At 26.2% G+C, this 11,829-nt stretch overlaps 1 protein-coding gene across 1 annotated transcript; it reads left to right on the top strand.

The window, feature by feature from the left end:
- The first annotated feature begins 2,105 nt into the window (after positions 1-2,105).
- On the top strand, positions 2,106-11,391 carry LOC145828911 (beta-alanine transporter-like). The gene is made up of 14 exons (XM_082936656.1): positions 2,106-2,322; positions 2,741-2,789; positions 3,883-3,979; positions 4,227-4,382; positions 4,898-5,001; positions 5,825-5,979; positions 6,771-6,876; positions 7,259-7,342; positions 7,815-7,935; positions 8,548-8,689; positions 9,239-9,415; positions 9,701-9,809; positions 10,478-10,577; positions 11,206-11,391. Exons 1-14 carry the CDS (start codon positions 2,106-2,108, stop codon positions 11,389-11,391), a joined length of 1,803 nt encoding a protein of 600 aa, XP_082792782.1.
- The last annotated feature ends 438 nt before the right edge of the window (positions 11,392-11,829 follow it).

Raw genomic sequence — 11,829 nt, 5'->3', positions numbered from 1 at the left:
CGTTGCAGCTCAGTCAAAATATACTTACCATCTGAATAAGAGAGAAAAACAATTAAGTTTTTAAGAGTTAACGTTTATACATTGTTTTGAAATAATCTTAAAGTAGTAAAAAGTATTTAATCAAACAAGTGAACTAGTAAAACTGCTATTTTATACTGAAATAACTACAAGCTTATTTTAGATTTAGAGTTTAGTACAGCAAAATTTAAATTGAGGTTTAAACAAAGATTTGACAACTTTATTTCGAAAAAAACATAGTACCTATCTAATTTACTTGGTTTTACTTGTTAAATTTTTACGGTATTTCCAAAAAAAATTTGAGCATAAAAAATTTTCATTTCCTCTTTTTTTATTTTTTGTTTAAATGACATTGTTAGTCATATATGAGCTTCATATATTTTTTAATTTAGTCTCGAATAAACAATAACACCTTCCAACCAAAGTTTTTTTTCTAAACAACTAAAGTTTTAATAATGAACTTTTAGTAAATTATAAACATAAATATTAGTAATATATATTATATCATATAGTCATGAACTGCATTTTGTTTTAAAACGTGCTCATACCAAGTTACGTACGTATTACGTAGTAATTAAACTTTACGTTGAATGACCAGTTAATTTTTTTAATTGTTTGTAGAAATTTTATTAGGTGAAAACAGTATATTAGTTGGTGTATGTGCTTGTTTTAAGTTATTTTATTAACAAGAAATTATTTCATGAACGTAAATAAATTTGGCGTAGCTTTATATTAGACAATCAAAAAATAATTAGCAATTTTTTTTTACTGCTATTTTAAGTTGTAGGACAGCAATTTTTTATTATTTAATAATTTAATTTAAAAAACGTCTTTTGTAAAATCATTGCAAACTCACTTTTTTCATACAATTTTATATTTTGAAAACATCAATTTGTAGTTCTAAAATCAACAAGTTTCATGTAAGCTATTGAAAATCTTCTAAAAAAGTAATATAAAAGAATACTTACCACTTCATTAGTGTCATATACAAATTAAATTTACTATGTATATATTAAACTTGTTTTCAATTTTTACGCTTATCATGCAATGTTGTTAACTGCAGTTTTGATATTATTACGCACTCAAAGTCTTACTTTCATCACTTACTTTTGAATGCACTTATAAAAAAATACACCTTAGTCATGAAGAATTGCAATTTTAAAAAATTTATAAATTTTTTTTTTGTGTGAAAAGCGTGCAAAAGTTGTGGTTTGTCCAATACAAAACTTTAATTAAAATGATAAGTTTCCACGCCGCGAAAATAAGTTACAAAGTAAAGTTATTGATGCATTCATTAACTTTACAGTCCTTTGTGTTCACTTATCCATATAAGTTTCTATAAATATAGCATATTAAAAGCATTTTTATACCAGAGTAATTATTTCTAAAATAACCTTACTTAAGTATGGATAAAAAGATTCGCAAAATTATCGAACTTTATTTTGTTGCATTGATAACTTTTTTTTGCAACGTTTTTGTTTTTATTTATCCATAGTTAAGTAATATATTTGCTTTATTTTAATATTTATAACTGCATATTTTTGTTTATACTATTTTATAAAAAACAACAATTTTGATAACTAAATATTAAACAAGCTATGTAACACTTTTGGTTTTAAACTGTATACAAACGATAAATAAATAAAAAGATTCGTCGTACAGAATAAGCATGAAAAAATTAAGCAAGTAAAAATTTTGAGAACTTCTTTTTTCTAAATGTTTAGTAAAAACTAAAATTAAAAGTATTTTCACACTATTAAGTTTTTATTAACTTCTAATTTGTTTAAAACTACACTTTAAAGCTAATTATCCAAGTGTTTTTACTATTAAGACTTCAAATATTACTAGCTCAAGTGTTTTATACTAAATTTGAGTATACAATTCGACTACTTGTGTACGTCAAAAGTAAAAAAAAAAAGTTACATTTTTATTATCAAAAAACCAAAAGTGATTTTATGAATTTAAGTAGTTCATATTTTTGTTTTAATCCAGCACGATTTCAATTGAAACGCTTTGTTTCTGTTTGAAACTTTTCGACTTTTTAAGCACTTAGCAGAAATCGTAAGACAAATTACAAAAACAAAACAATGGAGGTGAAGGTTTACGACAACGGATCGTTCCAAAGTTCAGAGCAGGATTTGGAGTTGGGGCAGGATTTAAATTCAGCAGCAGGCGAACAAACTTCGGAGGCGGTAAGTTCAAAAGAAAGTTACGACTTTGACGTCATAATGAAAGAAGTTGGAGACCTGAAAGTTTATCAGTTTTTCTTGGTTTTGTTGGTTACGTGGATCACAATTCCGGATGGTTGGTTTGTTTGTTTTTATTAAAACTATTTTAGTATATATGTTAAAGTATCTCATTTAATTTTAAAAATAAGACAGCTTATTAATTTCATGATTGTGTTTAAAAGTTAAAATTTAATTCTTAACAGCAATTTTTTATGTTTTTGGTTTTTAAAGTTTTTTCTATGTTAATTTGTTTTTTAATTTTTACAAAATCATGCCAGTTAAAATCAAAAAAAAAAAGTTTGAATAATGTCTACAAATTTCAGCTTGGAAAAATTTTTTTGAAAAAGAGACATTTTAGCGCTAAAAACTAAACTACTAAGCTACTTTGTTATAAATGAAATAAAACAAAACAACAGGTGGAAACATGTTCTTATTATTTCAACATAGATATTTATTAAACTGTTGTAATATTTTTCAATTTATACTTTTCACAGCATTAATTGACTTGTCCCCGGTCTTCATAGCAGCTACGCCTCCATATAGGTTTGACATTTAAATTAGTATCTTAATAAACTCTCACTTTTTTTTAAAGACTTAGCTTTTAAAATTTAAATTATTTCATGAAAAAATTTGTTTTGCTTTTATTTATTGTTTTAAAACTCTTCAAATACTTTTTTATTTACCCAATCTAGTTACGTTTTTGTGTTTTTTTTTTTTACAAGTTTTTTAATACTTGATACCTGTATTAAATTTTATTATTTTATTACTATTCAATTACTGATTAAAGTTCCGCTTTTAAATCAGGGTTTCATAAATATACTTTTTGCTAACTTTTTTAAATTACCGCGGTACTTTTGGCTAACAGAAGGTAATAGCTAGTAGGGGAAAGGAAAATAAAGTAGGTAATTGGCTAGTAAAAAAACGACATTTTTTAACGAGGGACGATTATTTGTAAGTTTCTACCCATTGGGCGTTTATAATAAATATTTTAGTAAGCCCTGCCAAAAAAATAGGTTTTATGGGGTTAAACTTTACACAGATAACTAGTTTAGTGCTTGTTGCAAAACTTAGAAGCAATTTATTTTCACAAGATGTTTGAAATTTTTCGCTTTCAAACGCTTTTGTTCGGTGCAATTAGTTGAAATAATAGTTAATTGGCGAGCATTTTTACACACCTTAATTTTAACGGTTTACGCATCTGCTAGACTACAAAACCATTTGTAAAAGATAGTTTGAGCAAAACACATTTTCGGAAAATTTTAAAGGTGTGCAATAAATATTGTTAAGAATGTTTAAAAATAAAAGAGTGTAGATTTCAAACTAAAGTTAAATGGATAACATGCAACATTTCAAAAACTAAATAAGTTATGAGGAAGCTTTTTTTAACATACAATTAAAATGCTTTTATAACTTAGTAAGTTTTTTAATTTATAAATAAACACAAATTACTTTTTCGTCGAGGAATATAGATTTATGTGTTGAATTTGTTCATATAAATAAACCGAAAATAAAAATTAACTTAACATTGAAATATAATCTTAAAAAGAAATATAATCGAAAAATACTACTAAGTTGTAAGTTTGTTTATTAAAAAAAAATTGAAGTAATTTTAAACGTTTTAATAATGTTATTCCAGATGTTTTATTCCCACATTAGACGATACTTCTCACAGTCTGAGTGAAAAAGAAATAAGAAATAATTTTATTCCAAAATATGATAGTTTAACTTTTGATGTGAGTTTTTTTATTCAAAGCTTTTTAATAACATTTAACAAATATTTATACTCTTCATATTTATTAATAGAAATTATTAAAAAAAAATATATATGATTTTTCGTATTTTTCTAAATTAAATACAAAATGATAACATTTTGAATAAGAATTTTTCTATTTAAACTTTATTTTCAACATTTTTGTTACAAAAACTAAATAATAATACAATTGCCTAAAATTGTATATTCAATTATAAAAATACTTGCAGCAATGCTCAGTGTACAGCAAAAACTTGTCAAGCATATGCCCTCACCCTAACACGAGCTGCATTGAACAAGCGGGAATAAAAAACTCAAGCATTACCAGTTGTAATGGGAGATATGTTTACGATAACTCAGTATTCATTAACACAATGGTTACTGAGGTTTGTGTTTAAAACTTGTAAACTTGTTACAATGTTACATATAACTTATAAACAAAACCTTAATCAGTTATAAATTTTCGCTATAAAGCAAAACAGTAAAACCAGTTTACAAAGTTCTAAATCTTTTTAATAAACTACTGAAAATATATAATACCAACAAACACTTACCTTAAATTTAAACAAAACTTTGTAATCATTTTATGTTTTTTTATTGCAATAAAATATTTATTTTATTTGTAATTAAACCAAACTTTGAAAGCAGCTGTTTATTAGTCAAAAACTTTTTTATTCAAAAATTCTATTAATAAGTGTATATGTTTTTATTACAGTGAAACATGGTAAAACAAAAAAATTACTGAACTTATTACTTTACAATTGTTTCACGTTTGCAGAATGACTGTGAACATTTCACATATATAGTGTTAACTTAGTAATTAGGCAGATAAGAGGTTTTTATTGAAAATAATTTATTTTTAGTTTAATTTCAAATTTACTTTTAAATATATTTATAACAGTGGAACATGGTATGTGATAGAAAACTTCTTGTTTCGGTTGTGCTACTTGTATTTGCATTCGGTGTGCTAATAAGCTCCGTTGTTGGTGGACAAATACTTGATAGGTTTAAATAAAATATGTATACTAATTAATAATTAGTAGTAAACATTAAGCAAATATTTTTTCATTGTGTTTTTTAACTTTTTTTTCAGAAATAAATAAAAACCAGCTAGTAAACAGTTTTCTATACTAATAAGCATGTTTAAGCATGTTGATCAAAAACTTTTAAACTTACGGTTTAGCAAACAACAAATATAGTAAAATATAAACTTAAATTTTTTAAAACTGTTATTTAACAAATGTATAAGCTTAAAACTGGATTGAAATATTTATAATTTGTGTCAAATCATACTACTCCTGCTAATCATAGTAGCTTCACTTATTTATAAAAAAAATATTACTACATAAAACGCTCTAGTACGTAAAGAACTTTGGTTAAACACTCAAAGACTAACTAATTAAAACTTTGGTTTTCGTATCTATCTTTTTTTACAGTCACGCAGTGCAACCATTTGCCTTTATGACCTCATATGCAACATTTGCAAGTCTTTATCTTAAAATTAAAATCTAAACATTTGCGACTAACATCAATTTCCACATACGAAAAAGAACGTGCTCTAATAATAAAGAATCAAACCAAGCTACAAACCTTACACACAATAAAAAACGATACAACTCTGGGGTATGAAGTTAGGAACGTGTTGTTGATAGTAGAGATGATTTTGTTTGGAAATAGTATTTTTTTTATTATAAATTTTTTTTTTTTTAAATAAAACTTGTACATATGAAAGAAAGCATGTGCTGTTAGTAGTAAAGATCATATTTTTTATAACTAAATAGTAGATAGCGTTTGAAAACAAAACAAAAATTATGACAAAAATTTTTAGATACGGAAGAAAGAACGTTCTCCTAATAGTAGAAGTTATTTTGTTCGTAACTGGGGTGGCTTCATCTTACGCACCCAGTTTCGAAGTGTTCCTGGTGATCAGGTTCATTGGTACACTTTTCAGTGAAACCGCTTTCATCGGGGGATACGTGTACGGTAAGTTTTTTTTTTTTCAAAAAATAAAAAATTAAATGCGAATCAAGTAAGTTGAGTAGTGCTGAAGTAGTTTTTGAATGCTATACACAAGTAGCAGGTTTTCAAAATTCTCAGATTTTATTTGGGGCATAAAAAATAAGGTCAGTATAAAACTTAAATTGAGGTCATACTTACTTATTTCGTAAAATGTTTGTGAAATATTTTGTAAACAAGTGTATTTCATCAGTGCTTTTCGGTAACAGCCTAATAGTAGTGTAGTTGTTACTTGAAATGTTTATAATTAGATACCAAAAATATTAAATTTGTCTATTACAATGACTTTACTGCTTAAACAAATCAGCTACGAATTGTTTGGAAATTTTTATTTTGTTAGTGGTTACGTGAATTGAAAAAAAAAATTTAAATTTAAAAAAATGAACTCAAACAGCTTTTTAAGTTGATATTCGAACAGTAGAGTTACAAACGCATTTTATCTGAAAAATTCGATTAAAAGGTGCGCTCAGCTTGATTAATTGGTAACTTTTTTTTAAACTTTTTATTCTACTTATACAGGCAAAAGAAAATGTAACAGATCGCGTGATTTTTTTTACACCAGGGTATACTTTTTTGATTTGTTCAACATTTTGTTTGTAATCTTTAACTTGACTAAGATAACAAAGATTTATTTAAGCAATGCATAGGAAATGGATTTTTTTTCGGTAACTGAAAAATTAATTAAAAAAGCTGACAATAATATTTTGCTTACAAAAATAACTAACTTTTTTTTTCAATCGTTTTATGATAAACTACAGCTATGGAAATGACTGGTAATTCGAAGAGAAGTATTGTGGGAGCACTTTTCAACATCGGATTCTCCTTGGGACACATGATTTTATCTTTATTTGGATACTATTTCAGGTAATAATAAAGTTGATTAATAAAATTTTTTTAAATAAAGATATTAAGAAATTTAATCAAAGTCATGTTGTTGTTTTATGTATTATTTTTAATGTATTTTTATTTATATTCTTATTTAATGTAACGACAAAAATAAAAGCGCTCAAAGTATTTGTCCTTGGAACTGGTGCACGAAAAAACCTTTTTAATTATCGAGTCGCACACCACTTGGATACATTTCAATGTTACTTCCAGGACAAATACTATATTAACTAAAACATTGATATCTTCATCATACGTTTAAAGGTCCTTAAGAGTTTTAATCTTCTTCTTTTTATCCCCACTTCTTATGATAAGATATAAAAATAAATACATTTATTAATACAATAATGTACCTTCTCAGGTCCTGGAGACTTTTAATGTTCGCCGTGTCGTTTACAATTCTCCCGTTCTTTGTGTTTTGGTTCTTTCTCGTTGAGTCTCCAAGGTGAGTTCACAAAGTTGTTAGATATTTGTGTACTTCATAATATACCAATTCAATAAGATTAAACAATCAGTTTTTTTTTAAATTTACAATAGAGAGAGGTTCTTTATCATAAATATATTGTTTAAGAAAAGAATCAGGCATAAACTAAGATAGTTAAAAGCTTACTAAAAAAAAACTCCTTTGTTGAAAGAAACTAGAGATTTGGAAAAAAAAATCATTGCTAACAAAAGTAAAAACAAAAGTAAAAAGTTTTACAGTTTGCTAATTTTAGACTAGATTTTTGTAACAATTTAACTTTCTGTTTTTTTTTTCCTGTAACAAGCTTTTCTAAAAAGTTTAGTTTTTATCATGTTATAAAACCATAAGTTCTAAACTAAGCACGCCTATTGCATTTTAAAAATTTGAAGCTTTGTAATTTATGAAACTTTCTCCATTATTTACCGTATCCAGGATGTATTTAACTGTTTTCAAGGTGGCTGTTTGATAAGAGGCGCTCAAGAGAGGAAAAGAAAATAATTCAGTTGATTGCGAGGAGAAACAAAAGCAAGTTGTCTGATGACTTATTTGAAAGAGCGGCCACAAAAAGCTTGAAAGTAAAAGGACTAACATTGATTTTTTTTTTAATTTTGGTGAAATTTAAATAAAGTTTACAAAATTTTTTTTAGCTTTTAGCATTTTGATATAAGTAAGTAGAACTAAAACTTAACTTTTTTTATTCAGATAAAAGCATGCTTAAAGTATTTTGTTTATGCTTATAAAATTTTCACCGGAATATAGTTTTTCTAAAGACAGCGTTGTTGATAAAGACAAGCTCAACTCTTAAAAATTTACTTTCTAAAACTTTTTAAATAAATCTCAAAAACCTACCAACCTTTTATTTTAACTTATTATTCTTGCTCAAACTGTCCGCAGCAAGTAAATAAAAATTATAACCGTTAGAGAAACTTAAACAAAGTTAACAACATCAACTAGTTTTAAAATAATATTTCAAACCAAAAAAGTCGTGATCTGCTCTCCTTTAGTTTTTTTTTACAATTTAAGCACATCTCTCAGTAAATAACACCAATATTTCTTTCTGAAATCTTTTATTTGTATACTAAAGTGCCTCTACTAATAATATAGGCACGTCTTCTAACCACAAAAACTACATTTTATCTGTATTTTTAACAGAAAGAATATTAACTTATCAATATTTTATAAAACAGAACAAAGAAGACGTGATTTACTCTCCTGTGGAGCTGTTCCGAAGACCCCGGATGCGAATCGTCACCGTAACAGTCATGTTCGTGTCCTTCGTAAACGGGTTACTGTTCTTCGGACTCTCATTCAACAACGAAACTTTATCCGGTAGGTGGTTGCAAGAGCTGTAAAGCATTGTAATTATCGACCCTAATTAATTTAAGTACATACTAGAAATTTTAAAACTTACATCTTGATTAGTTAATTGAAAATATATGAACTAAACTGCCAAAAAGTATAACTGTCTTTACTAGTGCTGTAAGATAAAATTATAATCTATAAAATGTACCCTTGTTTTAACATTTAAGTTGAAAACTTAAAAGTTGATCAGTGATTAGAAATGATTGAGTCAAACTAAACTGTTGTTAACTTGAAACTTTTACTGGATGTTCTAATAATAACTGTTAAGATCATGTTTATAAAATGTCCTGGACAAGACATTAAAAGGTATCCGTGGTGTGCAACTCGATAACCGAAAGGTTCTTTGTGCACCAGGTCCTAGAACCTAAATTTTGAGCGTCTTTTTTTACTTAAGTAGACTATAACAAAATGTTTTTATCAAAATATTTTTAAAATGTTCAAGAAAAAGAAAAGACCTAAATTGTTAAAGAACTATTGATTTTAAAGGTTTATTAAGATTCAATATTAACTTTTCAGGCAACACCTATCTGAACAATTTTCTGAACGGGCTAGTTGACTTCATTGCCATCATAATTTCCTTCTCTGCGATCGACAGAATCGGAAGAAGACCCGTTGTGAGCAGTAATCTTCTGTTTGGGGGATTATTCTGCATTTGCGCGGCACTTTGTACACGGTTTTCCTACGGAGACACGTGTTAGTTTATTTGTAATCACTTTTATTATAGTTATACATTTTTTAACTTATGTGTAACCAATTGGATGAAAGCTAAAGATTGAGAAAAGTTTGTACAATGCATAAAAATCAGTTAAATAAGTATTTTTTATTTTTAAATTTCCAATTAAAACACGTACATATTGGTTTTTAAACTTTAAAATGTTGAGGCTCAAATTACAGCTATAGTTGTTGTTAAAATATCTAAAAAACTTTTGGTAAATCTTTATAAGTCACTTGCATGTAAAATTAAACAAATTTTTGCAGCCCTTCTGAACGCAGCAACAGCATTCTCAATTTTGGGGAAACTTTCTGTAAGTGGGTCAATAGCGGTTTGTTACAACTACACTGTTGAACTCTACCCTACTACACTAAGGTCTGTTTGTTTTAAATAAAAACTATTGTATAAATATTTATATAAATGACAAACTAATGCTTTAAGTCCGAGAGATCCAAACAACCAAGCCCGTCAAAATCAAAACATATGTTATTGTATATAGTTTATTAAACTCTTAATTTGTTTATACAAATAAATTCTTTTTTGTTAACAGATCAAAAGTTACGCCGAAATATCTTTATTTAATATAATTTTTGCATGTCACAACCAACAAAGCTATTAGTCCATTTGCAAGCGAAAATTAAGTTGCGACTTAACTAGATTTAACATTTCAAAAATTTAAACAATTCTAACCATTTAAGCTTTCGTACAAGCATCTTTTTTGCGTTAAAAGTAGCTAACCTTTTAAGGCCTTGAATCTCAACACGTTTTGTTGCAATGTTTTGCAGAGTTTTCAACAATTTTTTTTTTAAATATATATATATAAAAAGTTTAAAAGTAAAATTAGCTTGCATTACTCTAAAATTTGGTATAAAAACAAATAAAAGTTTTTTAAGCTATCGTTTGTAGTTTAAGCTCCTTGTTCATAAGAGATAATTGAAAGCACAATAATAACTAAAAATCTGGTCTATACTCTATATAGACATTTTTTTCTATTTCCACTTGAACAGTTATCTTTTATTTACAATTACAATTTATTTATTTAGAGGAACGGCTGTAGGATTAGCAACTGTGGCTTCAATGACTTCAAATCTTGTCATGCCGTTTACACTTCAGTTCAAACATTACAATCTGTGGCTTACTAGTGTTAGTTTAAATAAAATTAATATTTTGTAGTCAGAAGTAAAAAATAAAGCAAAAACTAAAAATTATTTCAAAAGTGTAGCAGTTCAAACATTTAAAATATTTAAATTTAAATACTTACTAGTTTTAGTTTAAATAAAACAGTTTGAAATCACTAATGGTAAATAAAAAAAAAAGTTATTTGATAATTTTAGAAGTTCAAAAAACTTAATTTGTGGCTTACTAGTGTTAGCTTTTTTAAGTAAAATTAGTTTAAAATAGCATAAATCAATATTTAAATTTCAGTTCAAACATTTTAATCTGTTTTCTTACTAGTGTTAATGTTTGTGATTAGTACTTTAAAGTAAAATGTAATTACCCGTAGTAAGTTAGAGTATTAAATAAAGGCAATTTTCTAAGTTTAGCTGTTAATATACTTCAATATGTTGCTTACTAGTGTGAGTTTAAACTAAATAAAACAACTTGAATTTCTTACAGTAAAGTAGAGTAAATGTAAACATTATCTCATAATTTCAACATTTAAACATTTTGACTGGTGGCCAACTTGAAAACAAAATAATATTCTAAGCTTGTCAAAAAACTACTTATCTTTATTATTTGACTTTTTTACTTACTTAAAACTTTAAAACAGGCTTTCTTCGGTGGTTTTTCGTTTATTGCTGGACTATTAGCATTGTTCCTTCCTGAGACAAAAGGAAAAAACCTGCCTTCAACAATAGAAGAAGCTGAGTTGTTGTACAATAACAAGTCTTTTTCAAAATTTAAAAAGATGTTTATAAACATTTGGAACTTGTTAAGTAGAAAGTCTGATACTTAAATTTTTGTTTTGTATTTTTTATATGCAAATCATTGAACTAGTTCGATTTAAAGATACTCGTTATGCCGTTTTTTTTTTTAGATTCAAAATATTTTCTCTTAACTTGTACCATACTGCTAACAATTAGTTTAAAAGCAATATATACTTTACTTTTTAAACCCCATTGAAAATTTTAAAAACTAACTTTATGATTTTAAAATCATTAAGATTTGTCAATTAAGTTTAAAATCCTTAAAAAATTTTTGAGTAAACTTCAAAAATTTTCCTTTTAAATTTTTATCTTATTTAGTAGTTAATAGTAGTAGAGATTATTTTTTAATAATGAACTTTAAGAATTTGCGTTTACTAAGTTATTTAAGTTCATTTTTATTTTAAAGCCGTCAGTTTTTTATGTGTAAATAAGAAGTTTTTTCATAACTAATAATTAGCGAAGCCTAC

Source organism: Thalia democratica, chromosome 2 (assembly GCF_965202585.1).
Source record: "Thalia democratica chromosome 2, ktThaDemo2.hap1.1, whole genome shotgun sequence".
In the NCBI taxonomy this organism is placed as follows: Eukaryota; Metazoa; Chordata; class Thaliacea; order Salpida; family Salpidae; genus Thalia; species Thalia democratica.
The sequence above is the reverse complement of the archived record's forward strand: the minus strand, read 5'-3'. Positions and strand labels throughout refer to the sequence as shown.

Coding starts and splice junctions, on each gene's coding strand:
- LOC145828911 (XM_082936656.1), top strand. CDS start 2,106: ATGGAGGTGAAGGTTTACGACAACGGATCGTTCCAAAGTTCAGAGCAG. Junction 7,343..7,814: donor TTTCTCGTTGAGTCTCCAAG/GTGAGTTCACAA, acceptor ACTGTTTTCAAG/GTGGCTGTTTGATAAGAGGC. Junction 9,416..9,700: donor GTTTTCCTACGGAGACACGT/GTTAGTTTATTT, acceptor AAATTTTTGCAG/CCCTTCTGAACGCAGCAACA.